Here is a 27691-nt window from a genome sequence, read left to right on the forward strand (position 1 = left end):
ACTTTAAAAAGCTTGACTAATTTTGAATTTTTGTGGATTAAGTGCAAAATATAGGATTTTGTCCATTTTTATTTTTTATAAAAAAAGGAAATGATGACCAAATCAATTAATCAGTTTTAGTATCTTTTCAAAATTAGAATCAAGACATTATTTCTATTTAATTCATTTTAATTGTATTCAATTTATTTCCTTATTTGTAGCAAAATAAATGACGACATTAGTTAGTGATTCAAATTTTAAATTTTTTATTTTGTCAAAGCATTTATTACACATTAATACTAAGTCAAAATTTCAATTAATTATATCATTAATAATTATTTTCTTTAAATATTTTTAATTAGTTTTAATTGCTTTTAAATCTTTGTTTTATAATAGAAAAATTAGTGGTAACGTTAAGTTCATTTATTTTTTAAAATTAGTGATTACAAATTGGTTTTAATACCTTAAATACGTTCATTTATTACTGTAATCAATCCAAAAAACCCATCAACTAGACAATTAATTATTAATAATTGACTAAAAAATTATATTTTTTAATAAATTACATTTTTTGACTCCATCTAATTCTGACATTCCATTCAAATTTCAGCGCAGACAATTCCGTGTTACTTTATGTTTTGCAATGACTATAAATAAAAGTCAGGGGCAATCTTTATCTTATGTTAGACTGTATTTGCCAAGGCATGTCTCTACTCACGGGCAGCTATATGTTGCACTTTCTAGAGTTAAATCTAGAAAATGGTTAAAGATGTCCATCATAGATAAAGAAGGAGTTATATCTAACACTACACGCAACATCGTGTATCAAGAAGTCTTCGATAATATTTGACATGTAAGTGCTGATTTATCTTACAATTAATTTCAATTTAAATTTTACTAATAGGAAAACTGATATGGTTATTCTTTTTATTGTTGGCAGCATAAAAAGACGTCAAGCAGTTTATTGATCATTTAATTCGAAGGGTTATTGACGTTTCTATAAGGTTTGTTTAACATTTTCAAATTATACATAATTTATATTTGTATTGGTTACTGATTATTACTCTTATATAAATATTTTCCTTTGTAGGTTCTATAGCTCAAATATGTTTGATTGACAACAAGATCATTTATGCAATTTTTATCATTAATCATGGACTACAACTTCTAATAAGCGTTTATGTTGTTGTCATTGCTGTGTTTATTTTATTTCAATTTTAATGTAATGCATTCCTTAAAAACTTGGTTCTTATTACTATTCAAATGTTGACATAATGAAGTCTATACAACCTTATCGAATTAATACTTTACTGTGATCCATTTATCTACATATTTGTAATATATGTTCGGTTTCATATCTCTTCTACTTACTAAAAAGAATCTAAACTAAATAAAAACATATTTTTACTGATTCATCTTTTTAATAAATTTAATTGTCGTGGAACGCACGGGTAAAGAATACTAGTTAATGATTTAAAGAAGTGGCGGATATAAACCTCACCTGACCTTCATACATCCGGACACTCTTTTTTTAAGTAAAAAGTGCTTCCGTTTTCATATATTAATATTAGTATCCAAAATAGGGGCAATTCCCTTCTTTTATCCAATTAATCTATTCAAACTGTTGTCAGGAAATAAAATTCAAGTCGGTTCCGTAGAGTGGAGAAATCGAATACAGTAAATAATAAGAAAGAACGAGAATTTATAAGAACTGAAATCGGGATTAATTATGATCACTCAAATCATATTCCTTTCAACAACATAAAAATCACTCAAATCATATTCATAATTAATCTATGATTTAATTAATTTGTAAAATGACTATTTTCAGGGGCGGAGGGAAGGGGTGGCCCACCGTGGCCCTGGCCCCTACCTCCCCCCAATTTTCAATTTTTTATACTGTAGTGTATATATGCATCAGTGCTTGCTATTGCTAATTAATATGTACTGTCACAGTTACACACATACACATATGGCCCCACCCTCGGTCCAATTGTTTATTTTTTTTTTACAGTTGATGCGTTATTGCGTGGTATTTAACCTCATAAAAATAGCAAAATTGAGTTATACAATATTCGAGACCCTATCGTTAGAGCTACGAAGAAAGTTATTTACTACGCTTGATGATATTTTGTTCAATAGTGCACATTTAATACATATATATAAGGCTTAATTGCACTTTTGGTCCCCCAACTATGGCCTTCCTGCGAAAATCGTCCCTAAACTTCAAAATTAGCAAAACTCGTCCCTCAACTATACACACAGTTGCACTTTTGGTCTTCCGTTAGCATTCCGTCAGAAATCTAACAGATTGCTGATGTGGTATTATTTAATAATATTTTAATTGAAAAATATTAATAATATAATTAAGGCTTAATTGTACTTTTGGTCCCCCACGAAAGCGATATGTGTCATTAGAGTCCCTAAACTTTAAAAATCCTATTTTGCCTCCCTGACGTTAACCCCCGTTAGCACTTTTGGTCCCTCCTCACTTTTCCATCCAAAAACTAACGTTTTCTGGATTTTTCCAGAAAAATTCATCCACTTCTTCATCTTCTTCATACATCCTTCAATCATGTTCATCATACTCTTCATCTTCTTCATTTTTTTTCCAGAAAATCTAAGTTCTTCAAAACCAAAAACTCTACAACCTTCATTCTTTCTTCATCTTCCCAAATTCATCATCTCCAAGCTTCACTAAGAATACCATAACCCCCATAGGTCTTCTCCAGAAAATCCAAGTTCTTCAAACTCAAAAATATCAAACCTCAATTTTTTTCCAAATTTTTTCATCTTCTTCCTCTATCTTCAAAATCTTCATCATACACTTAGCAAACAACCACCACAAAAATCCTCAAACCATCAATAACTGACACATTGAATCTGTTATACCTTAAAAAAATAAAATATGTGCTCGTTAATTATAGTCCAGGAAACTTTGGACCAAGTTAATTGATTATTTGCAACTTTGCAACCACAAATCAATGACCCCACGACCCATGATTAATTTCTCTCATTCTCTGTCAATCTTGTAGCACAATTTTTGAATGGCAAGCCAAGGCCGAGACACTTAGAATTGGTTACCTTTGCTGATAAACCCAATTAAATGTTGATTAAAGCAAATTGGAAATTCAAAGGACGACTCAAAAACCCTTCTCTGCCAGTTTCCAAAGCATGTCCTGTATCTACACCACAGTTTCCAGAACCTTCTCCCTCCCATGCTCAGATCTGTGACTTCTCCACCATCCTCAGATCTGCGAGACCTATAACCCACTATCATGATCTGCGACTTCTCCACCATCCTTCTTCTCCTTTTCATCGATCTGTGAAGATGGAGAAGATGGGTTCTGTTTCTAATCATTAATTTAGGGTGTAACTATGCATATAATTAATTTAGGGATGGGTTCTGGTGCAGGGAAAGGGCGAGATGGGTTATGTTTCTTAATTTAGGGATGAAGAAGATGAATGATGGGATCTGAAATTCTGGAATTTGGGTTCTGAAGGAAGAAGTTGAAGATGAATTTAGGGTTAAGATGAAAGAAGAAGATTTAATTAACTAATTCACTAATCATTAATTAATAAATAGGTATTTTTGAATTTCTTAAAAATACTTTAATTTTTTTTTTAAAAAACCTGCTGTTATTTAATTAAATTTTTTTTTTTCAGTTAAAATTAATTAAGAAAGGTCATGTCATCATTTTCAGTTAGATTTCTGACGGAATGCTAACGGAAGACCAAAAGTGCAACTGTGTGTATAGTTGAGGGACGAGTTTTGCTAATTTTGAAGTTTAGGGACGATTTTCGCAGGAAGGCCATAGTTGGGGGACCAAAAGTGCAATTAAGCCTATATATAATATCAACACATTCCTTATCATGTCCTACTTTTCTTATTTGTAATTTATACACATTTCACTTTATTTTATATTATTATTAGGATTTTAACCCGTTTCCGTACGATGCACAGACGAGCTACTCGATGTAATATCAATTTTAATTCTGTCACTTATAAAATGACCAAATATATTTATATACCCATGGTAAATAGTTATCTACAATGAACTGCATTGATTGTTGACTTTACTGTATAGAAAACATATAAACATTTGGAATTTTTTTATCCGTGATTGCATGCCACAAACACAGCATAACCAGCCAACAAATTCTACAAACAATACCAATTTTTCCAAGCCACATCTCTGCTAAGCAACATTAACATCAGAGGCTACACCGCTACAAGTCTAGCAATTAAAATGAAGAGGCCTCTATGCATCCTGCAATCTCCCTACATTTGACACCAAAACATGCCCATAAAAATACCACCATCCAGCCACTTGTGCACACAACGCCAACAAAGGCCATGTGACCAAAGCAATTAAAACGAAAATTTGCAGAGCACTCCCAGCACCCGGAATTAATCAACCACACCAAAATTGCAGAAACATACAGCACATAAACCAGCTCCTCAGTTACGAATGTAAAAAGCAGAACAATATGCCAAAACAAAACTTCTGTCCAAGCAAAAATGCCCACTCCCAGCACCCTGAATATATCAACCACATCAATAATGCAGAACATAAATCACATATAACCAGCTTCTCAGTCACGAATATAAAAAGCAAAACAATTAGCAAAAAGCCAAAACTTCCGTCCAAGCAAAACCTACACACTCCCCAACACCCTGAATAAAGCAAACACATCAATATCGCAGAAACATGAAGCATATGTAACCAACTCCTCAGTCACAAATGTGAAATGCAGTCCAAAATGCAGAAACCAACAAAACAATTTCTGTATCATGAAAAGCAAGCCCACAATGGAATCAATCACCCTATCCGGACCTCTCTTTTCTAGACAATTAGCCATGCCATTCCCTTCCCTTATAATATGCCTAATACCCACACAATTAACCTCCACAACCAGCCTATCAATACAGTCCAAAATAGAAAAAAGCTTCCATGGTATGTGCTCCTTTCTATTCACCCGCCCACTGCTAATGAAGAATCACTCTCAATTAAATTCCTGTCCATCAACAATTAAACAAATTATAAGTGTATAACCACATCAGAATTTAAAAGTTGACTTCTTCTCTTAGTTATATGTTGCTTAAATAAGAAGAAGCTTATTTGTTGGCATTTTAGTACCTTCACTCAATAGTCAATCCTTAAATATAAGTAAACAAAAAGACAAGTTTATTCTCATGACCATAAGAATAAGTCTTAAATTTGATTTAATCATGCTTATAAGCGTATTTCCCCACCATTCATCAGCTTGATCAAAGCTCAAAGCAATTTCCATGACATCGAAGAGGTTATTTTCAGAACTATCGCAACTGCAGGTGTTTCTTTCGCACCTGGTTGATTGTAGTGGCGAGGGAAAATATGACCAGTTGGGCACATCACTGGAATATCACTTAATATACTTAGAACAATAGAAGAAGGGGGATTAAATTCTATTAATTTAGAAAGGGACTTATCCAATGCAGAAAGAGCTACCTATAAACAGAAATGGCATTATCATTATGGAAAATCTAATCAATCACCTTGGAATTATAAACAGAATAAGTTATCAACATTTTATTGGAACTTATGAAGGGTATTTGAAGTTCAAACACATTCCATGTTTTATCAGGAAATTCTGAAAATACAACAAACCCATGAAATTTCTCACCTTTCCACTGTTGCCAATGGCTTAGCTTCACCAACAGCAGGACTGAAGCTCCAGAGTCACACTCCTATCGTTATCCAATTCAGCCTTCAATTTCCACGCCCTGCTACAACAAAAAATAAGTATTATATAAATGTAGTAACTATAAGATGACTAACTAAAAAGAAATGACAATACTGCTATATAACCTCTCCATCAATAAGCACAAGATGCAGAGCATATGGTTTTGGGGGTTCATATGGAGCGGAGGGGATTCAATGATCCAGCCATAACAAACAGCAACAAACACAACAAAAGTAAAATTGTGTAAATGAGTTTGGCTACTACAACCAGTGAAACTATAGCATAAACAGGTTGGGGAAAAACACCAAAACAATGGCAGTATTTATAGAGGGATTGGGATGAAAACCTTAATATAAAAAAATGAAAACCCATAACTCTACCAGTAGAACGTCATTCGCATAGGGATAGGTTAACTATTTGTACAATGGATTAAATCATGAATTTTAGTGGAGGCATGGGGGATTAAAGGGAGGAGTACGAACCTGTTCATCTGACGATGAACCCTCTCACATGATCTGTGCTTCTGCTTCTTGTACTTCTGAGCAAATTTTGAGAATTTGATTAAATTCACTTAAATTCAATTGAATGTCAGAATCAAACTTGCTTGACAACTATGCATACCAAACCTGTTGTACTCAGCTGACATTGAAACAATCAACTGACAAAGTAAAGTACATATATGAGTTCTGATACACATGATCTGCTGACAATAAATTGAACAATTTCCTGAATAATCTATTATCTTCTTTCTGATTTTCACCTAACACAGAAATGATTGAAGAAACATGGGTCATGGTGACGAAATTTGACACAAAATTGTGCTCAACAGTAAAACCTAACATTTCGTATTCCTGCTTTGCTTCCTTCTGCAACCTAACCACTGGAACAGAGGACGTACCTGAAAGAATGACGAACGAAGACCATGGGTACCCACTTCGCATTCATCCACGACAGAGACAGGGCCTGCAGGGAAACACTCCTCTCCTTCATCCCATACTTCTTCAAAGCCATAAGTGACATAAGCCAAACAGAGAAGTTCGAGTAGAATAGAGGAGAAAAAAAGTCTCACAGATGAAGGGCCAAGATTAAAGAGTGAAAATGGAGAGAGAGTCAAATAAACGGTCAGGATTGGAAGTTCTTTTAGGAATAGTGAATTCATGAGTCTCTTTTAAAGTGTAGTAGATTTCCCTCATTTTTTTTTATAATATCTTACGTTTTAATATTTTTTATTCATGTCTCTATTGGACTGTGATCAAATACTAATGAGTCTCTAAAAAAACAAATGAGTGTGAATGATTATCATTATTTTTTTCTAGCACTTTTTAAGATGACAAACACACTTGCTCCTATTATTTTTTTACTTACGGTTTCAAAAAACTTATAAGTTAGTTAGTATCCATTATACTTAAACTAGTTATAGTTATATATGTCTTCTAATTTTATAAAATTTTATTATGTATCTTCCATATATAGTGTTTGTGAATTTTTTCTTCTTATAAATCATACTGCATGTTTGATACACAGTAGAAGGAAGTCATGATAAGACAAAATTATAGTAAATAGAAATAATTAATTTCACTTAAATTTTGCTTTTGTTCACAATGATTTTTTGTTCAACGTATCAAAACACCGTTCAATCTCGGTCCCCCCCATATCAAAATGCTGGCTACGCCAGGAAAATCATAATCTTACACGAAGTCATGGATAAGTCTCATTAAGTCAAGATGGTAAGGACAAACAATGAATCAATGTTTTTAATTAAAGGAGCGAAAAATTAAAGTGGGCATTTTTTAAAGAAACAACCTACAATAATGATTTGTAGTGACCTAAACATATAATCAATGAATTATTAGACATGAGACACATAACAAATAACTCTTAAATCTCTTATTTAAATTTTTTTTTTCAGAGGAATTTTTAAGATTAAAAAAAATTCGAAATTATCTGTCATATTCATTCTCTTCTTCCCGATCCACACATCATCTGGATCCGGAGGACACGTTTGTTAATGAAGAGTTAATGGAAATGACGTTATAATTAAATTAAGACAGTTAAGTTTGGCTTCCAAAAGATATATATATATATATATATATATATATATATATATATAGAGGAGCAATCAACACCAAGCAACATTAATTGATCAGAACCAAGATCGTGATGTTAATAAGCTGGCCACAAGAACCATAACTATATACTGTTCTTCCAAAATATGAGGTATAGCTAGCTAGTGGATGCTCAGCTCTTGATCTTATGCAGCGGTGCACAATTAAGAATGGATTATTGGTGCGGTTGTGTGCTGTTGAGTGTTGACATGGCCATTGTATATGTAAAGACATTCTCAAGTCGGTATGAGATCAGATCAATATATAAAAAAAAATAAGTTAATAAAATGAGTAATCTTTATATAAAAGAATGATCAAGCTTGTATTTATAAATGTTGTTAAAGTCATACTCAAGACATTGAGTCTTAATGAAGTCTTTATGTAAGACTTTTGAAATAATAGTCGCTCGTAGGCGACCTTCTATTTTATAAATGTGATGACTTAAGCGTATGTTCAACTAACTGTTGAATGAGATGAGACTCACTTATGGTTGTTTCGGGCTCTAGACTGACTAACATTGTATTTACTTAGTTGTGGAATTTTTGGACTACCTCGGGCGACACTAGGCCTATAGTTGTAGTCTTTTGGGCCAACCGGAGCTAATCACCTAATTTTTATATATAACACCTATATTAGTACAATTATTTGACTTATAAAAAAATGTAAATTACCCAAGGGTTGTTTAAGTCACTCAAAATTAAATAAGTTGAGTAAAATCACATAATTAGTTTTAGATGATTCAATAGTAATTGAACATATGCATCATAAATTAAAATTTTCTAATTAAGATGCATGTCAAACTACTATTATCACTTCAACTAAACTAGCTAGGGTAATTTTATTTTAGTGATTTAAACATCCCCTATTCCCAATTCAGATGGTGGACATCAGAATCCACAATGACTTTTCTCACTAATTTCTTGAGAATCACTCGTTCTCTCTTTTCTGTAAACGGCTAAACAGGCCAGGGTGGTTGGGTTAGCTAGCAATAATGTTATTTACACACCTCTCATTTGAGGTGGAAGAGGTGGAATGAGGAGAGAGATAAGAAGAAAAGAAAAAGTAAGGGATAGAAAGTATAAGATGTGATAGATGATAAGATTAGAGAGATAGAAACAAAAAGAGGTAGAAATGAAGTGTTTAAAAAATGAGGTGTGTATATATCATTACCCGTTAGCTAGAACCGGGCGCAACGGAACCAATAATGATTCATGGTCCATATGTGCATGTCTACGTGCAACAAGACATCATCAGACAAATTGGATTCACGTGTGCTCGATCTCTCCTCTTCATTGTTGGGTTTTTACTTTTTAGGTTCAACCATAAAAATCAATTATTTTACAAATATTAAATTAAACTTTCAAGTAATTAAAACTGTTATATAAATGAAGTTCATAGTCAGATTAATTTGGAATGAACTCTACCACCTTTGGATTCACCCATACCACGACAAAAGAAAAAGATTCAATGATATTATTATTGAGAAATAGAGGCTGAATCAAAATCAAAAGACATGGCATGCACCGGAACTTTAATGTTGGCAGGTAGGATAGTTAATATGTACCGTTATTTGTTGCATTTATTTCAAAACTTTATTATTATTTTTCCTTCACTTTTCTTATTAAGATTTATGTTTATGCTTGGCTGTCATCGCCACTACGTGTTCCGCTCTCTCAACTCCTTAAGTATACCTCATTTTTCAATTAACTAGATTAGTGTATTTGTTCAACACTTCATCATCGTTTAAGTAATTTATTAGAAATTTAATTGAGTTTAATGGATATGCACTGACAGTGTAAAATAGTTTTACACAGTCATCCAATCAAAGCATGTCACATAGGAGAGATAATTACATTTGACTTTAACTTTAATTAAAAGAATAAGATATTTTCTGATTTGGCGGAATTCAATTGGATGTCTGTGTAAAACTATTTTACACTGTCAGTGCATATCCATTAAACTCAATTTAATTTTTAATTATTGTCAATGAAAATAATTTTTTGATCAAACTCTTACTACTTAGTGTGCTGACTGTGAGGTAAAAAATAATAACCCAACTAATTTTTGATACTTTGATAATTAGTCACTCACTTACTTCTATTTATAAAAATTCTAACGGTTTTTTTTTATAAGCAAAAATATAAAAATTCTAACGGTACATACTTTGATATTTTCTTTGATATTTTTATCGTTAAATAAAATCTCAGGTTACTTTCATGCAACGACTTATCTTCTTCTCAACCGCATGAATTTTGTTGATAGTAAAGTTGTATTAAAAATATTATAAAGTGTGTTAATATTCAATTTTACTCTTAATTTGGGGTAGTTTATTATAAGAAATTTTCATTATTTTTACTGATAATTAATTATAAAGGTGTTGCTTAATTGTATATCATTATTTTATTTTATATTCCCAAATATTTATATAAGTAAATATACCTTTAATTTTCTATAAAAACATTTGAAAATAAAAAAATGTAATTAAAATGAAAGTATATTCTAACTAATAAAAAACAATTCTCTGAAATCATATGATGGTATATTTCTTAAAGTGTTTTTATACATTGATACCAACTTTCTTCGTCATCTTATTTTCACCCATTTTAATTAATTTTCTTCATCTATAAATCTTCATTCTTCTGGAGGGCCGGCGCCTCTTCTTTTAATCTTTATTAATCGGGAATTTTCACAAACATAATTATGGAATCAACCATGAGATTTCTTAAAATGGTGTCTCTAGGAACTCTTTAAGTGTCTCTTTAATAGCCACCATATATGCACATTTTCTTATACAGCTAGACACTTACTCTTTCTCGACTTGTTTTCCAATTTCATGAATAAAATAAAATTATTCAACAGCCATTTATTTCATGCTTCCTATAAAAAGAAACACCTTGTGGTGGTTCTCTCTCAAACGGGCATCATCTAAACTCCATAGGGTTTGGCACCAAATTCACATATATCCTACCTTTGAAGTACAAGAACAAATTTAAAACCATGGAGGAAAACGGTGTCATGAGAAATGGGAGCTCTAGAAAGGGTAGCTTTAGGTTGGGATTGGGAAAGAAAGATCACACTGTGATTGAGCTTGGTAGCATTGACACACAAAGACTTCTTCTAAATGGTGGAGAGATGAAGGAGAAATACCAAACTCCCACAAACTCTCTCTCTTCCAGGCAGATGAAATCTCTCACTGCTCTTTGTGACACCATCTTACCTTCTCTTGACGACTTTGTTGATGTCTCTGATGATTCCGTCGCCAACTTTTACCGAATTTCAGCTTCCATGGCAGGAACACCTGAGCGTGTATGGCTTGCTTGCTTGCTAACTTCAATCTCCTTCATTTTTCCCTTCAAAATTTCTCATATTATAATTATATCCTAGCTAAAGCCCTCATTTGATTGCTTTTATCAAGTCTCTTCATCATATGTGTGTGTTTTTCTTCACTTATGCATGCAAATTTTTTAAAGAAAAATTCATAGAAAAAATTATTTTCTTGTCACAATTAAAATACACAATAAAGTATTGTAAGTATCAAAGTTTTTTTTATAAACCAAAATATTATTCCAATATTGTACTAAGTAGCAGAGTGACTTTGTTGCCATGATTACTAAGATTTCAGTGCTTTTCACTTCTATTTGTCCTTAAAATGCCTTTTAAAAAAACCATCTGAAATATATATTTCTTGGTTCAAAAATGGTGGTGGCTATATAATTTTGTCATGTTATCTAATGATAGCAACTTGAGAGGAGTATGTGCTGTATGGCAGACTACAATTTTATAAAATCTTAATATATTTGCTCATAATTAATGTAAAATAAATAATTGGCATGGTTAAAAGTTACTTTTGTGAGTTCCAAACAAAATTACTTTTGTGGAGGGAAATTCTTTCTGTTGCTTTTAATTACTAAGCCAATTAATAAGGCATAGATTATAATATATATAAATGTTTAGGATTCTTAATTTGTGATAAATGTACAGGTTGGAGGTGTGATATGTGAGAGATTGCATCACCCTATGACAGGGTTGCTGAAGCTGGTGTTATGGCTGCTGTCAACTTGGTATGGGACATTGATTTTTTGTGGCATTTTCTGCCTCTCATTCCAGTTCCCTTTCATCCATAGTTTCCCTGAACTCTCTCTCGAGAAACGCCAACGGATTATGCAGTTTTGGTCCCTCAATAACTATATTCGTGAGTTTAAAATGTTCTTCAAGACCGTCAAGCTTCTCACTCTCCTAGTCTTCTTCTCTCAGGTACTAAACTACTACTGTTTCAGATACAACTTTTGTTTTATCATAATCAATTCTAAATTAAATTCAGAAATTACGATAGAGATAAGTTAACATGAAGATAAATTAACTGTGGACATATTTTGTAGTCATCACCAACTTTTCTAATTATAACTCTAGTGCCTACTTTTTTCACCTTTCCATTTTTAGCCAACTTTCTCAAACGTGTAATTGTCACTTCTTGGTAAAATATGTTACTATTTCTCACGTTTAAAATTTTTACATGATGAGATACTACTAGTAAATGAGTAGTATATTTAATTTATTCTAGTACTTTATTGATAAGAAAAATTAAAATGTCACTAGCGTACAGTTGAAGATTTTTTTTCTGTTTGAGAAGTGCATGAAAGGTAATAACTATATAACATTAATTTTTCTAGTTGATTTGTGGCATTCATAAAAGCAAAAGACGTTGATACTGTTAATTTAGTTCTGGTGCAAGTTAAAAGTAGATTGGAATAGTCAAAAGTGATATAATCGATTGCATTGCATGTAGTTGAGAGGTTGGTGATGGTCGATGCTATCCATTTCCAAATTATGAGCGTTGTGTGTTACATCAAGGTCAAGTGTTCTCATACGTGCTCACATGCACCTTAATTTTGGACGTGACACTTTCCACCAAATCACTAGTTGTTACTTTCCACCAAATCACTAGTTGTTATAAACTTTACTACTTCATTTACCAAGTTTTTTCTGGGTGGTATGGTATACCTTCTTTAAAGGCAGTGTTTTGCTTGCTGTACCCTACTCCACAAGGAACCCAGATAAAAATTAATGGGTCAAAGCAATTTGTACGTTGAAATATATTTATTATAAAAAAAGTTACGATCTTTACTTTTTTTCTTTAAAAAAAATCTAAGTTCTACCAAATTAATATTTTGTTATAGAATTTAACAAAATACCTTATTTAATTATCGAATGATTGATTTAAGTGGTGCATGTCTCTTATGTTTGTAATAAAAAGACCCCCAACAAAAGAATTAGTCCCACCAAAATGTCGATCTTTCGGACTCAATTAATATACTGAACTAGCTAGCCAAGTATTTTCACAACTGAGGTATTGTTGAATGTATGCCCATCTCAATACCCAAAATAATTACAATATATAACAACATATGTCTTTTTAATAAATTAGATTAGTGAAATATTAATACAAGCATAATGTCACTATAAAACTAATTGGTGGGATAATGAGACTGATAAATGTTGTGTTTATGTTATTGTGTATGTGAAGCTGAGTGTAGGGTCATATGAAGAACTTACCAACTAGTGGTATCTTGAGCAGTCACCACAAAGTGGCCCATATGAGGAAAAGGAACGTATATCTATATTACGTGTTTGGGTCACACACATATTATTAATCATAATGGGCCCTTGTTGTTCCGCCATTTATTGTGTGTAAAAACCTTCTGTGGTACCAATTACCAAATTTAACTAAGATTTGTATCTTTGACCCAAAAAAAAAACTAAGATATGGATCCAAAGCTTTCTGCTCTGGAAACTATCCCAACTACTTTTACTCCAATTTTACCCTACATAGGTGCAGCCACCTTTCATAAACACTAACATCTGTGTTTCAATGAGTACATTCAATTTTTCAGTCCTTTGCTTCTTGTTTCATGAGTTAATTAAAGGACCGTGTCACTTTCTCAATCAATACAACGTTTATATATAACAGAACACAACTGAGCCATGGAAAGTTAGCTGGCTAGTGTCCATTATTTAAGTGCTTCTACCTAACTCCTTTTGATGTCCAAATCCATACAGTATTGAGTATACACACGTTTTAATTACAACAATAGATCACTACAGTACAGTTTCTTTAGTTAACTTACCAAAGTTTAGAGGGTAGCGTAAGTATCATAATCACTAATAGTGATTACTTATTTTGAAAAACTCAATTAATGTAAAGAAAAGATAGATGCAAAATATTCATGATCCATCCCCAATTCACTAGGTTCCTATGTGATTGGTGCAAGGGCTGTGGCTTCATAATTTTTTTGTCGCCAAAAAAAGGGTTTCAAATTTTTTAGCAAGATTGTCACCCTCTTGGTTTGGATCTTTTTTTGAAAGGCTTGGTTTGGATCTTACAGACTAGGAGCTTGGCCCAAACTTTATGCAACCAAATTGTTCAGTAGTCCAAACTTATAATCATACCCACAAAACACCTCCCCCCCCCCCCCCAAAAAAAAAGAGTGTATAAATTTTATTACATTGTCAACCAATTAAATTTTAAGAATGTGTTGCATCAACTAAGTAAATTAAATAAGAAAGTGATTTTTCCATATTATTAAAATCTGATTGGTTGATTGCGTAAAAATCTTTTGTATAGTCCACGCATAGAAATTATTAAGAAAAAACCACAGCAACTACCAGCTATTTACTAATAGGAGTAAGTAGGAGATATTCTTCAGTGACTTTGTCTTCCTTAACTTCCAACAATCTCATAAAGAATTATAGTTGGAGAGTTTAGGGTTGAACATAAATAGATGAACAATATCAAAAAAACATAGTCGAAAATAATAAATGGATGATCCGTGAACCAATTCATACCCTTAAATTAATAGTCCTACTTCCAACATATAATGATGATTTTTATTCATATTACTTTAAACTATATATTGTAAAGCATTCTTTAATTTTGATTCCTTACTTTTATTATTCTGTTACTTAATTACATTTTATGTTTAAATTTATATACTGTTGGTCAGAATCGAATTCAATGAAATGGTCTATGGGGTACAAGTGAAGTCTTACACCTTTAGTTGAATGGACATGAAATTAATAGTTGAATGAAATGGTCTATGTGAATCACTGTACTAAATCCACAACATTTTCTGGTTGCTTGGAACCTTGTACTCACCATGGAAAGACACTTAATTTCAGCTAGATGAATCAGAAGATAACTGTTCATGGAAGGCAATTGGATACTGTGGACCTGATCCAGAATTCAAGGCTCAGTTAAAGAACCATTTTTTACAAGGAGGTCAAGAGAACAATAAGGAAGAGGATGATGCAGAACAGGTCATAGGGCCTCTTTACAAAGGTCTAGTCCACCTGAACAACCCAAGAGATATCACTGCAGATGCTCTCAGACAATTCGGATTCCCGGTATCTGTCATTCGCCGGAAGCCGAAAGCCTCCCCTAACATATCTTCTCCCTCTTTAGTCATCCAATGTGATGCAGTGGTGGTTGGTTCCGGCTCAGGAGGTGGTCTGATAGCTGGAATTCTTGCAAAAGCTGGTTACAAAGTGCTGGTTTTGGAGAAAGGAGGCTACACTGCTCGGAACAATCTTTCGCTTCTTGAAGCACCGAGCATGGATCAAATGTACCTCTCTGGTGGTTTGGTTGCAACTGATGACATGAGGGTATTCATACTAGCAGGGTCCACTGTTGGTGGAGGCTCTGCAATCAACTGGTCTGCATGCATCAAAACCCCTCAGCATGTCTGCAAGGAGTGGTGTGATAAAAATGGTCTAGAATTGTTTGAAAGTGAGTTGTACAAAGAAGCCTTGGATGCTGTCTGTGATAAAATGGGAGTTCAGTCTGAGATTCAAGATGAAGGATTCAATAACGCGGTCCTGAGAAGAGGGTGTCAAGAAATGGGGTACCCTGTGAGTAACATTCCTAGGAACTCTGGACCAGATCACTACTGTGGATGGTGCAGTTTGGGGTGTAAGAATGGAGGAAAGAAGGGTACCACAGAAACATGGTTGGTGGACTTGGTGAAATCCGGCAATGGAGCGATTCTTCCCGGTTGCGAGGCAATTAAAGTCCTGCACAGGAAAAAGAAAGGAAGTGATAGAAAGGTTGCAAGTGGAGTGGCTTTTGAATATGAATACAAAGGAGCTAAAGACATTTGTGTGGTGGAGTCCAAGGTCACAATTGTAGCATGTGGGGCACTCAGGACACCAACATTGCTTAAACAAAGTGGCTTGAAGAATAGTAACATAGGGAAAAACTTGCATCTCCATCCAGTGACAATGGCCTGGGGCTACTTCCCAGACGCGCCTGAACCTGAGGTGTGGCCGGAGGCATATAAGAAGAGCTACGAAGGAGGGATAATGACAGCAATGTCTCCTGTTGTTGCGGAGTTTGAAGATTCTGGATACGGTGCGGTGATCCAGACACCTGCATTGCATCCTGGGATGTTCTCAATTGTCATGCCATGGGTTTCTGGAGCCGATATCAAAGAACGAATGCGGAAGTTTTCTAGAACAGCTCATGTATTTGCATTGGCAAGGGATCTGGGATCAGGGACAGTGCATTCGCGAAGCCACATCAGTTATCAGATGGAAAATGCAGATGAAGAGCATTTACAGAATGGAATTGACAAGGTGCTGAGAATTCTGGCAGCGGCTGGAGCTGAAGAGATTGGAACTCATCATAACAAGGGAAAGAGCTTGAATGTAAAGCAAGCAAGTGTTCATGAACTTGAGAAATTTATCAAAGAGGAAAGTGCAAGGTCACTGACAGACCTTAAAACACCATTGTGCTCGGCGCATCAGATGGGGAGCTGCCGGATGGGTTCTAATCCGAAGAATTCAGTGGTGAATCAGACTGGGGAGACATGGGAAGTGGAGGACCTTTACTTGGCAGATTCAAGTGTTTTCCCCACAGCTTTGGGTGTGAATCCAATGATCACTGTTCAAGCAATTGCTTACTGCACAGCACAATCTGTTCTTCAAGCTCTTAAAAGGAAAAGAAGTAGATGACCAACAAAAAAAAGTATTCTTTTGCTGCTTTTGTAGCTCCAATGGTACTGCAGTGCATTGAGCAGAACATCATGTTCAAATAAAAATTTATTCAAAAAAGAAGAAAAAAAGTGAAAATTAAATAATTTTAAGAGAGGTGTTCAATAATTCATAGAGTAGCAGTATTCTAGTTTTTTCCCCTAAGCCATAACAGTATTCTAGTTGACAATCTCCTTGAGTATCCTTTTCATGAATGGAAAGGTGATCTAGAATTCTAGATGATCTTAATGTCCTCACATAAACTGGATATATTTTGGACTCCCATATATAAGAAAATGTAACCATGAATGACAAGGTCAAAAAGGGATTTAGGTTATCTATGACAATAATAACTCTATCAATCATATCATTTATTTATAGCAGAGCCTAATGCTTTTTGTCTAAAGTGTTTACTAAAACATGGAACAACTTATCATCTATGTGCAGGGAAAGCAAACTCTTCTCAAGATTGTCTACTTTATAGCATGATTGGATAACTTCATTTTCCTTAAAATTGACACCGAGCGGCTACTCATAAAAGTTTATCCCCATAATTAATTTTGTCTTTAGAATCAATAGTAGAAGAGTCTTGAAACATGCACTTAACCTTCATGAAATTTACAAATTCTAAAAGTGATACTATAAGCCAGTGAATTAAGTGTATTTGGGTAATAGTTGAGCTAAAGTGAACGACTTTCATTTCAAATCATAATAGTTTCGTTCACTTTTTGACTGTCCAAAGATATGCTACATACATCATGAAAATGAAAATTTTGATTTTAAGGAATAATACATCTTGACTATGCGAGATTCGCTCATAATCTGCAGACACAGGCAGGACAGGAGGCTTGAATCTGTCATCATCAAGACAAGATACATGCTCATTTTTCTACAGTTCACAAGATCCAGTAAAGATGCCTCAGAGGCTCAGATTAACATTAGTTTTTCATTCATATCCAGCTAGACCGAAAACATGTCAATATGTCATCATTGTGCAACCCAGAATTGTTGCACAAGAAAACCATCAACAGTCAGAAAAAAGGGTTAAGAACATTTTCAAATACAAATCTATGATCTTCAACACCAATAACCTAGCAAATTATAATTAAAAATTTAAAAAGGTAGTTAGTCACCAACCAGTAGTAATGAGATTATGAGACTGTTGCTTTTACCTTAAAAACCACAATAAACAAACAAGGTCAGCTATCCTAACTGGGCAGCACTAACAGAAAAAAGCATCCCTATCAGTTTTTGGTGATTGGTAATTGGTGATAGTTGAGGGTCCACTATCATTGAAATATAATATAGCTCTCAAAATTTGAATGGCATTAACACAAGAGAACATTTTGAGAAGGTGCAGGAAGAAGGGAAGCACAGAGTGAATGACCCAGATGAACCAGGAAGAAAAAAAAGCCATAAATTAATATTCTTCAAGCACCCATTTGCGAGCATTGAACTTTGAAGTTCACAAAAGTGAAGAAAGCTACAATTTTTAAACATGGTGATTCCACCAGCACACTGAATTGGGAATTAGGTTTCAACTATTAAACAAATCTGAGTCAATGGAACTTACAACGTGAAGAAGATGCTTCTTCCCACCCAAGGAATCGAATCAGAGCCATTCAAAGAGTGAATCTTTGAGGAAACGTCAGAGAAAAACCCTCAAATCAGAAAAGGGAAATGCCTATTGCAATTTCAATTTCAATTACCAAAGGTAACACCTTTGACACACTTTTTTTTCTTTCTAATTTTCCAATTTGTGTCAATGTGGCCCTACACAACTCACTTCAACTTGCATTGTGGTTTAAACGTGGGAATATAGTAATGGAATAGACTTTTCCTTTCTTGTGAGAAGTGGCATAAGCAACCAACACACAAAGTTCAAAAGTTTTTAAGGACTGTTTACTTCCTTTCACCCAGAATGTTATGTGTTTGATTCTGGCTGCTTAAAATCAATATTGATGAACGATTTATAAATACCTATGTAAGTGACATATGGTTTAAAAGACATGCTCTGATATGTGATGATGATTGGAGCCGAATTAATTTCAATTTTTATTCATATGAAAAAAAAGAAGTGGCATAAGCATAAATAGAACCTTCACCGCTTGAACCGAAAGAATAGAAGAAGCCTATCTGTAAAGGTAGGCATGTAATTATATACACTTATTAATACAGACAAAAGAGAGAAAATGAGAAGCCTCCTTCACAGTTCACACCATTATCATTGTTAAAAATTGACCATTCTAGACAGATAACTGTTTTCTTTATGTTAAATTATATATTATTTTATGTTGTGTTTTGGTACCAATTTGGAGATATTCTCATTCTAGGGGGGGTGTCTATCTCTATCTGCAGCAAGCGGTTGACCAGTTCCATACCAAATGGAGAAGTTTTAGCTGTTTTTTAATTTTTTTCCAACACAAGGTTCAATTAGGAATGGTATCTCCTTCAGAACAATGATTGACATATATGGAAGGAGGTGCCAACTACCACAAAGGAAGGAATTCAAAGTAGAGGGAGATGGACAACACCTTCAAGTAACCAAGTCATCTTTCTGTTTCTTGAGTAGCTTCCAAGGCTTGTTGTTCCCTATTCTCTCTTCTCGAGTCTCTTGACAGAAACAAGTACCACCCCACCATGGAAAGTCCTGCTAGATACAAATTTTCAGTGATCTTATCCATCATAATCTCTCTTTTGCTTGGCTTAGTTTCCTTCATCTTGTGTATAGTCTCTGAGTTTAAGAGGAACAAGGTAGATTTCATAATGAGTAACCCTTGAATTTATTAAATCTTTCAAGATGGGAGTATTTGCCTTTTTCTGAAACCTGCCAGTGCTGATGCTTAATTTGTTTGTTTTGCAGAAGGAAGATCTTAGATGGAATGGGAAACTATGCTATTTGCCATCAAGCCAAGCATTTGGATTGGGAATTGCAGCTCTGGTTAGCTTCTTTGTGGCCCAGGTCATTGTCAATTCCATATTATTCAAGAATTCTTGCTCAGGAGGGAAAAGAAATGCACAGCACAAGATACCTACTGTTGCTAGGCTTCTGCTTTTGATCTCTTGGTAGGTTAACCTTTTGCTTATCTGTTGTTAGTTGTCGTTACTTCATATTCAACAGTTTCAGAACTAGGAAATAAAACAGATGGATTTCTTAATTATTTGCTGGTACATTATCATAAGTTATTTGTTAGAATTGACATATTTGTTCAAAATAACAAGTGCAACCAAGTTCTAGAAAGTGGACATTCCACCATCCAATCTAGTTGTCTAGCCCAACTTTCTTTCTTCTGGTTTGTATTGATTTTGACAAGGAATTAAAGACTATGAGTATCTTTGGTAATCTGTCATATGTCAAAATTAATTTTGGAGAGGAGCTTCTGTTAGTAGCTTTTTACCATAATTGGTTATAAGGAAAGAGAAGTTATCCAAACGGTGTCAACCCGCTTCATGCTACCACTTGCGGTAAGAGGTCTAATCACTATTACCGGACGGTAGTGGATACTCTTGGCTCACCCAAAATATGTGACACTGTCTGCCAAGTGGCTTGCCACTATTGGCACAGGTTGGCTGGTTGAATAATTTTTAGGAGGGATTTAAGTTTAACATGGATTGGCTGATCTGTCTAAAATTATAGAAATAGTCTGTCCTTCAAGTTCAAACACCTACAAACATTTATCCCTTTAAGTAAAATATTAAAACTTGAGATCAAAGTTTTGCCTTATAAATATACTAAATTCTAAAATTGGTGTTGTTCATGCTTGGCAGGGTTGGCTTTGGAGTTGCTGTGATTTTATTAATTACAGCCACAAGCATGAACAGAAGGCAGCCCTATGGGCTGGGGTGGTTGAATGGTGAGTGCTATCTAGTCAAAGAGGGGACTTACGCTGGCTCAGCCATATTGATCCTAGTTACAATAAGTTCAGTAATTGGTTCAGCTTTGTTGACAATAAAGACCAACCAAGCAGACCAGGGTCGCAAAATACACACTATGGGGTGAAAGAAAGTGAAACAATAGAGAAGTAGAGATTAACACATAGAAATTATACAGTTACATGCAAACAGAGACAGTCTTTTGATACAAACCATGAAGAAGGTACAAAATGGATTGAAGACCTTCAACTACACCTACAAAGAAGCCTTACAAGTTGCAGAGGGAAAGATCTAAGGCCTTCAACCTCAGAACAACAAGAGGCTTCCAAAGGAATAATAATTTTTTAAGAGTTTGTTAAGTAAAAGAAGGTGCAATTTGCAAAGGAATAACTTTATTTTTCAACTCACACGAAACAACAACAGTGACTTTATATGAGGTAGCAACTGCCTCATATAGGAACCTGTTTTGGTTCCCACCTGTTTAGATTAATAATTTTTTTGTATATTTCTTTATCAACTGTCCAGTTGCATTCATTGTTTTATTTAATTTTAAACACCAAGAGTCGCAGGCCACGCAAGGAATGATAATTTTGCCAAAAAATAAGACAGTCTAGGAACTAGGCCAGATCATATGTCTTTTGAAATGATGCCTGGGCCCTAGTCAGCATAATAAAAATCAATTCTCAATCTCAACTAGACTGCTAGTGTTTCGTTTGTATTTTTTCTTCTTCTGCTTTTCGTTTTCATTATTAAACTACAACCTTATTCTTATTTATTTCCTGTTGTCTCAATGTCAACTTCATCCCCAAAGTATTACAGAAGAGTCATCACCATGGGATGTATCAGCAAAGACAATATCAGCAATTAAAAGCCATCATCAGCATCAATCCATGAAGTATGAATCTGTACGCCTCACTAGATAAAAATTAGAACCAGAAAAATATAATAATCTTTTTGAAGAAAACTACCATTCATTATAGGAGTAAGGAGTTCCTATGGCTACTGATTTCTATATAGACTTACAGATTACTTGAAAGTAGATTTCAAACACCAGCCATGAACTAAAAAAACAAATGAAACTGGTGGTAATTCGTTAAGTATGGCATTCTACCATCCAGATATGAAAGTTCTAGGAACAAGTTAACATTATTGACATTTAGCATAAAGGCAAAAGACTATACAGAAAAGATAGGCAAAATTTGCGGAGAGCTTCGAGAATGGAGGACATCAGAAAATATGGGTACCATTAGAAAGGAAAATTCGGACCACGCCCTCTCCCAGCATAGCCATGACCCCTTCCCCAATTATATGAGCCACGGAAATTCTCACCCCTACCAGCACCATAGCCACCATAAGCAATAGGCCTCTGTTGAAAATTGCCAAAAGTCTGAAAAAGAAACAGATAAAGAACACATCAATCTACATTATAGTTTCTGGATAACTTCATATTCAGCAAAGTCAATTCTTCATGTGTTTGCAAACCTCAGTATCCAATTTCATTCTCTCGGATAAACGATGTTGCCCATTCCTAGATCCCCGAGTCATAGAGTTACAAGAAATTGTATCAAAAAAGTCATCTTTCTTGTATGCAGACTGCAAGGAAAAGTAAGAATAGAAGTTCATTTCAAGTTCAAACGAAACTTGCTTTACACTACCAAAAACCCTACCTTGGGGTTTGGTATCATCCCATGATCACATTCTCTATTACAGACGTTGAGAGGAGGTTCATTACCCTCCACTCCCTCTATTTTTGTGGCTGCCTTTCCTAGAGAACCCCATACTTCATCCTTTTTGAACTTTTCATTCATGGCCTCAAAATCGAACTCTTCAGTGAACTGTGGAGCTGAGTACTGAGGTAGCAAAAATCAACAATGCTGGGGTTAGAATATACAGAAAAAATTCTTTCAATATCTTAATCATATCTTAGATAACTCAAATATCTTCATCCTTTTTTTGTATTCTTTCATTATTTAGTTAGGATGATGATTCTAGTATTAATCTAAATAAAGATTAGTGTTTTGTCTTCTGCAATTACATCCATTATATCATCATATGAATACAATTTGTCAATTTTAGCATTCTTTTTCCTCTTTCTATACTTAAACAACAAAATCTTGTAATCCCAATGTGGTCTCCCATCTTCCATGACCTGTTCCATCACTACATGTCATGCCACTGAGTTCCATAAACTTTGGACTTCTATTGTACCAATGCTATTATTTCCATGATTCTTTTCTTCTCATCAATCAAACATGAATTTCGGCCACCTTTTGTCTCTCAAGTTCATTACTGATAAATTGCTCCCAGTTCTCCAACCTGTCGTATAGTGTTTGGTCGAGTGGTGGTCATAAAAGCAATACATTTATTGATAGCTACACTTCATAGCTTCTTGCTAGAAACTTGTTGCTTCAAGATGCAATTTTGGAAACAAGAAATATCCTTCTATACATTATTAGAAAAAACATGCCTCACAAATCAATCCCACTCCTGCTTAAATAGTAAAATTTAACTTGTCAAAACTTCTGAAAATGGTATCCTTGAGTAAATTATTAGTTTTATGACCAGTGAACAACGATAAAGTTTCATAAAATTTTACAAGCACATCCCAGTAGGCAAACCATGTCTGTTAATTAGGTATATTTGAGTCAGAAATGAAATTTTAAAACGCAGGATTGCAGGTTTAATGATAAGAATAACCTTATCTCTTAAAGACGCAATCCACTTCCTGTAAGTTCTTCATTTCAATCCTAACAACTTTATATACAAAGATTTGCAAGAAATCATGAATTCAAAACCAGACAAGCAATAAGTAGCCCTAAAATAATATAATGGATTCCCTTATCCTGCTTCACCCTACCCCACCTGCACCACGAATAAATAAAACTAAAAGGGACAAGTTAGTATACTAACCTTATGAACTGAAGTTGGTAGCGAAAGTAATGGTGCTTGAGATGCTGGAGAAGGAATCAGTACAGAGGAACCAGAGGATGCCGGAGAAGGTATCGGTACAGAGGATGCATATCATTCCGATTACGGTTCAAATTCTGTGTTAAAGAATATAAATGTTCCCTAGGATGTGCAAATTGATCTGGAGTTATCAAAAATGAAGGTGTTGGCAAGGGAACTGAAGTAGAATCTACAAATGGAAAAGCAGGATGGTGGACAGAATGTTGAGGATAAATTGGCCTTGGGTCAGGAAAAACTTGTCCATGTATTTGATCTTCAATAGAATTTATGTCTCGGAGAGGTGAGGAATGCGAAGGCATTTTTGGTCCATCAAAATTCCCGGACGTAGAATTCGGGATAGGTGTCTTAGTAGAAAAAAGGGATGGAATATCAAGAGAATCAGAAATTTGTGAAGAGGTCGAAGCAGGAGAACGAGTCGGATTTAAAAGGGAAGAAGGCATTGTGGAAGATATAGGTAGACCATATTCTGACAAAGTTGTCCATCCCACTTTTGTAGGTGCCTGAGTTTCTGAAGTTTGTGTGCGACTCTGCGTAGGTAAGGGTGATATCACTAATGGAGGTTGAAGATAACTAGATTGTAGCAGAGAATGGGAGCTATGGTTTGATGTCTCACTGTGTCCTGGCCTATACATTTCTGTAGAAAAAGATGGATGACTAGCAACTTGAGAAGCAGTAAATTGGTTAGAAGGGCCCAGCTGAGTCACAGATTGATGAGAAGGCAACCCAACAGGAAGGGCTTTACTAGACATAGCAGGACTATCTTGCCTTTGAATTGATTCTGTCATTCTCCCACCAACTGAGGCAACTGGAGAACTTAGCATCCCAAAATGTTGTGACTGGGAAGGAAAAAGGTCAAATGGTTTAAAACAAAAAGCAAATTGATTGATAAGTCGAAGCATTCAAAATATGATTTTTTTGGGAGTTGTCCTTAAATAAAGGCACCTGAATAATAGCTGGATCGTTAAATATCTGCTCTTCTGCTTTGGTAGATGTGGAGGGAGACTTGATCTGCAAGTTCTGAAATGGTAAAATCCATAAGGACATGCACAGCATAGATAAAACACATTTAGCACACATACAGCACAAGTTTTCATGACCAAGACAGCATGGGGCTTCACACATTTACATATCCACCCTACAAATTTCATTTTTTAGAGGTGACATAAGTCGGAAACTTCAGATTACTGTTTCATGAAGCATAGTCTATTTGGCTTTGCTCAGTTATTGTAGACATTCAGATTAGGTTTGATTATTCTTCAGTTCTCGAAACTCCGCTCCATATAAAACTTAGGCTTCAACCACTGTGGTAGAAACTATAACCTAGCAAAACTTGAAAGAGATACTCCACTTTGTATAGAACTTAAGCTTAGAAAAACCTGAAAGTGAGATTTGACCCATCAATAGATCAAACCTTCAGTCACTCATAAATTATAATGGATATTTTAGAACCCCAAAACCAAGATGGTTTTCAGCAGCACAACAACATCAACCAAGCCTAATTGCACTAGATGGAGTGAGATACTTCACACTCACAGTAATAGATCAGAAATATTCCACTATATGCTAATTTCTATAAAAAGCAATAGATTGCAAATCAGCTAAACAATAACACTATGATTACCTTAATATCATTTCCTCTGAAAAGAATGTATTCATAAACTTTATCACTTGGAGGAACTTGTGGACCATCTTTTCTTCTCCCCTCAGTTCCATAGGATCTAACTGCAATTTCATATACATAAGGATTTTTAAATTAAAGAAACATTTGCTTGAAAAAATTACAGCTTTCAGGAGAATGATAAGGTTAGAATTGCCACATGATAAATCCACCTTAATGTTACAAACCAATTAGCTCACTAACTAATATCAGTTTTAATTCCATGCATAAATAAGACTTAAGTATATATTCTTCATCCCAAACAAGGATACTCATACCCATAGTATAGATAATGCCTGCTAAATCAAGCATACAATCAGATATCACTAGTTTATAACTACACGGGCCTGCCAACTATCATCTATTTTGGTTGCAAAATCCTGCTATATGCACAAATGACTAATTGCTCATGTGACCATGAGATGTGCATCTGTTATCATGATTTGTAATATTTGTAAAATTGATATAGAATTAACATGATTGTGATGCTGCATTTCTGTCCTAGAACAACAATAGTTACTCTCACTATTTCCATCCAGTTAATTCGTCAATCGCCATCCACCATCATCATTAGGGTACATAGCTAGTGCTAATAAGTAATAACCAAACCAAATCCTATTCAAATTCCAAATTCCAAACAGTATCAGTCTCTGGATTCGTTTCATCCGAAATAACATTATTTGTTTCACTCTAATCAAATGACATTGTGATCAGAAAACGAAGCAGTAAATCATGAGAAATATAGAAAACGCGGTAGAATACCGTTGTTCAAGGCGATGGTGGAATTGTGAATGTTGAGAGAAGAGAGAACGCCCTCGTAGCGAACATCGCACTTGGAAATCAAGCTAATGAAGGAACCAATGTAGGAGGATTCAATGGAATTCGACGACATCGGAGTTGAAGGATCTCTCGTTCCAGATTCACTCGCCATGTTGATCAGATGTTACGTTCTAACATTAGGGTTTGCTTTTCTCGCTCGCTTAAATGCTCATTTTTGTGATTGTGTTGCGTTTCCTACTTGCACGCCAAGGCATCGCATGGCCTCTTCATATGTCCCATTTCTCCTTGTGTCACCATAATGTTGTTGTTGATGTGCTCGATTCGAACAAAATTATCTCTTATGAAGGATACTTGTACTAGATAAAAAAAAATTGTAACCCTAGCTTAAGATGATGTGTTTTTTGATGAAGAAAGAAAAAAAGATGATGTCATAGTCTATTATAGATATGATATCGCACTACTTGTTCCACCTTCATTGGGGACGTTACTTGCCTTAATGGTTTACATCACCCAAATTTTATTTTTGTTATAAACTTATAGTTGTGTTCAGTAGCCATTGAGCTTTGATTCGTTCACACCTCTCATCTCATTTCCAACTTCACTTTTTCTCTATTTCTTTCTTCTTTTTCAATCATATCACATCTTTTACTTTCTATTATTTCTTTTTATCTCTCTTCTCTCCACCTGTTACACCAATGTAAAGAGGTGTGAAAATAACTTAATTCATAGGCATTAGTCCTACAAAATCCACCCTTCAAATCTGGTGATATGATAAGGTACATTAAAAACTCATATCAACCAGATATATATATATATATATATATATATATATATATATATATATATATATAGCAAAGTAGTCATGATAAAGGTTTTCACAATCCTCACCTTACTGGTAAACTTTTGTGACAGAACTAGCCAAATTAGTCATTCCACCACTTATCTTGAACAGGTGCTTGCTACTCCAACTTTCTGTTGTATACATTTTATTCTAAAACCTTTTCTATATCACCAACTCATTCTGCATAGCTACTCACGTTTTCTTTCTTGATGTTTGCTTGACTTAAAGTCAAACTACTTGGTTCTCCTAAATCTATTGGGGAAAAGGTTTGTCAGGTATTGAAATACATTGTGATTTAAAATTATAAAACTGCTTTATAATTGTTTTGCTTAATGCAATTGGGATCAATGCAAATAACATTGGTCTTGAAGTTATTTACATGCTAAATTAAGAAATTGATAGAATTAATTTGGTGAGAGTAGCAAATTTAACTATTGAAGTCATTTCAACCTCATACTTGTGTACAGTCACTGCTAACAAAGAACATTTAGTGTGTGTTTGGTTCAGCTTCTGAAACGTGGATCTGGGTCTCAAAAATGGATCTGAGTCCAAAACGTGGATCTTCCATGCTTTGAAGATGTTTGGGTACCTCAATCTGAAAATTGATTCAAGATCAAAACGTGGATCCAGCTGATGCAAGCAAGAGTAGCTTCTCCATCAAATACAATCGATTCTCCATTATCACGTGAAGGTGGGCATGGAAGAATTTCAGTTTTTCCTATTTGCCCCTTGGAAATT

At 34.4% G+C, this 27691-nt stretch overlaps 4 protein-coding genes and 1 long non-coding RNA gene across 8 annotated transcripts; 2 read left to right on the plus strand and 3 right to left on the minus strand.

The window, feature by feature from the left end:
- Positions 1-3982: 3982 nt before the first annotated feature.
- Positions 3983-6761, minus strand: LOC130740291 (uncharacterized). 4 transcript variants are annotated; one of them, XR_009020094.1, is made up of 6 exons: positions 6605-6761; positions 6333-6466; positions 6189-6244; positions 5647-5746; positions 5237-5377; positions 3983-4998 (listed from the first exon to the last, which is right to left on the minus strand). It is a non-coding gene; the product is annotated as an uncharacterized LOC130740291 (long non-coding RNA). The 4 variants fall into 4 exon arrangements; XR_009020092.1 differs by lacking the exon at positions 5237-5377; XR_009020095.1 differs by lacking the exon at positions 5237-5377 and having other exon boundaries at positions 6328-6466.
- A 3877-nt stretch (positions 6762-10638) lies between these two features.
- Positions 10639-16948, plus strand: LOC130740292 (long-chain-alcohol oxidase FAO4A-like). Its single transcript, XM_057592838.1, has 3 exons — positions 10639-11117; positions 11793-12065; positions 14988-16948. Exons 1-3 carry the CDS (start codon positions 10809-10811, stop codon positions 16815-16817), a joined length of 2412 nt encoding a protein of 803 aa, XP_057448821.1. The 5' UTR covers positions 10639-10808; the 3' UTR covers positions 16818-16948.
- Positions 16949-19037: 2089 nt separating this feature from the next.
- On the plus strand, positions 19038-21401 carry LOC130740293 (protein MODIFYING WALL LIGNIN-1-like). Its single transcript, XM_057592839.1, has 3 exons — positions 19038-19589; positions 19699-19901; positions 20604-21401. The coding sequence occupies exons 1-3, from the start codon at positions 19476-19478 to the stop codon at positions 20833-20835; spliced, it is 549 nt and encodes a 182-aa protein (XP_057448822.1). The 5' UTR covers positions 19038-19475; the 3' UTR covers positions 20836-21401.
- Positions 21402-21716: 315 nt separating this feature from the next.
- Positions 21717-24823, minus strand: LOC130737126 (decapping 5-like protein). The gene is made up of 7 exons (XM_057588894.1): positions 24755-24823; positions 24618-24692; positions 23834-24511; positions 23619-23729; positions 22376-22558; positions 22191-22301; positions 21717-22095 (listed from the first exon to the last, which is right to left on the minus strand). Exons 1-7 carry the CDS (start codon positions 24821-24823, stop codon positions 21955-21957), a joined length of 1368 nt encoding a protein of 455 aa, XP_057444877.1. The 3' UTR covers positions 21717-21954.
- A 446-nt stretch (positions 24824-25269) lies between these two features.
- On the minus strand, positions 25270-26524 carry LOC130737127 (decapping 5-like protein). The gene is made up of 2 exons (XM_057588895.1): positions 26095-26524; positions 25270-25397 (listed from the first exon to the last, which is right to left on the minus strand). The coding sequence occupies exons 1-2, from the start codon at positions 26261-26263 to the stop codon at positions 25270-25272; spliced, it is 297 nt and encodes a 98-aa protein (XP_057444878.1). The 5' UTR covers positions 26264-26524.
- Positions 26525-27691: the final 1167 nt, after the last annotated feature.

Source organism: Lotus japonicus, chromosome 2, assembly GCF_012489685.1.
Source record: "Lotus japonicus ecotype B-129 chromosome 2, LjGifu_v1.2".
Taxonomy (NCBI): Eukaryota; Viridiplantae; Streptophyta; class Magnoliopsida; order Fabales; family Fabaceae; genus Lotus; species Lotus japonicus.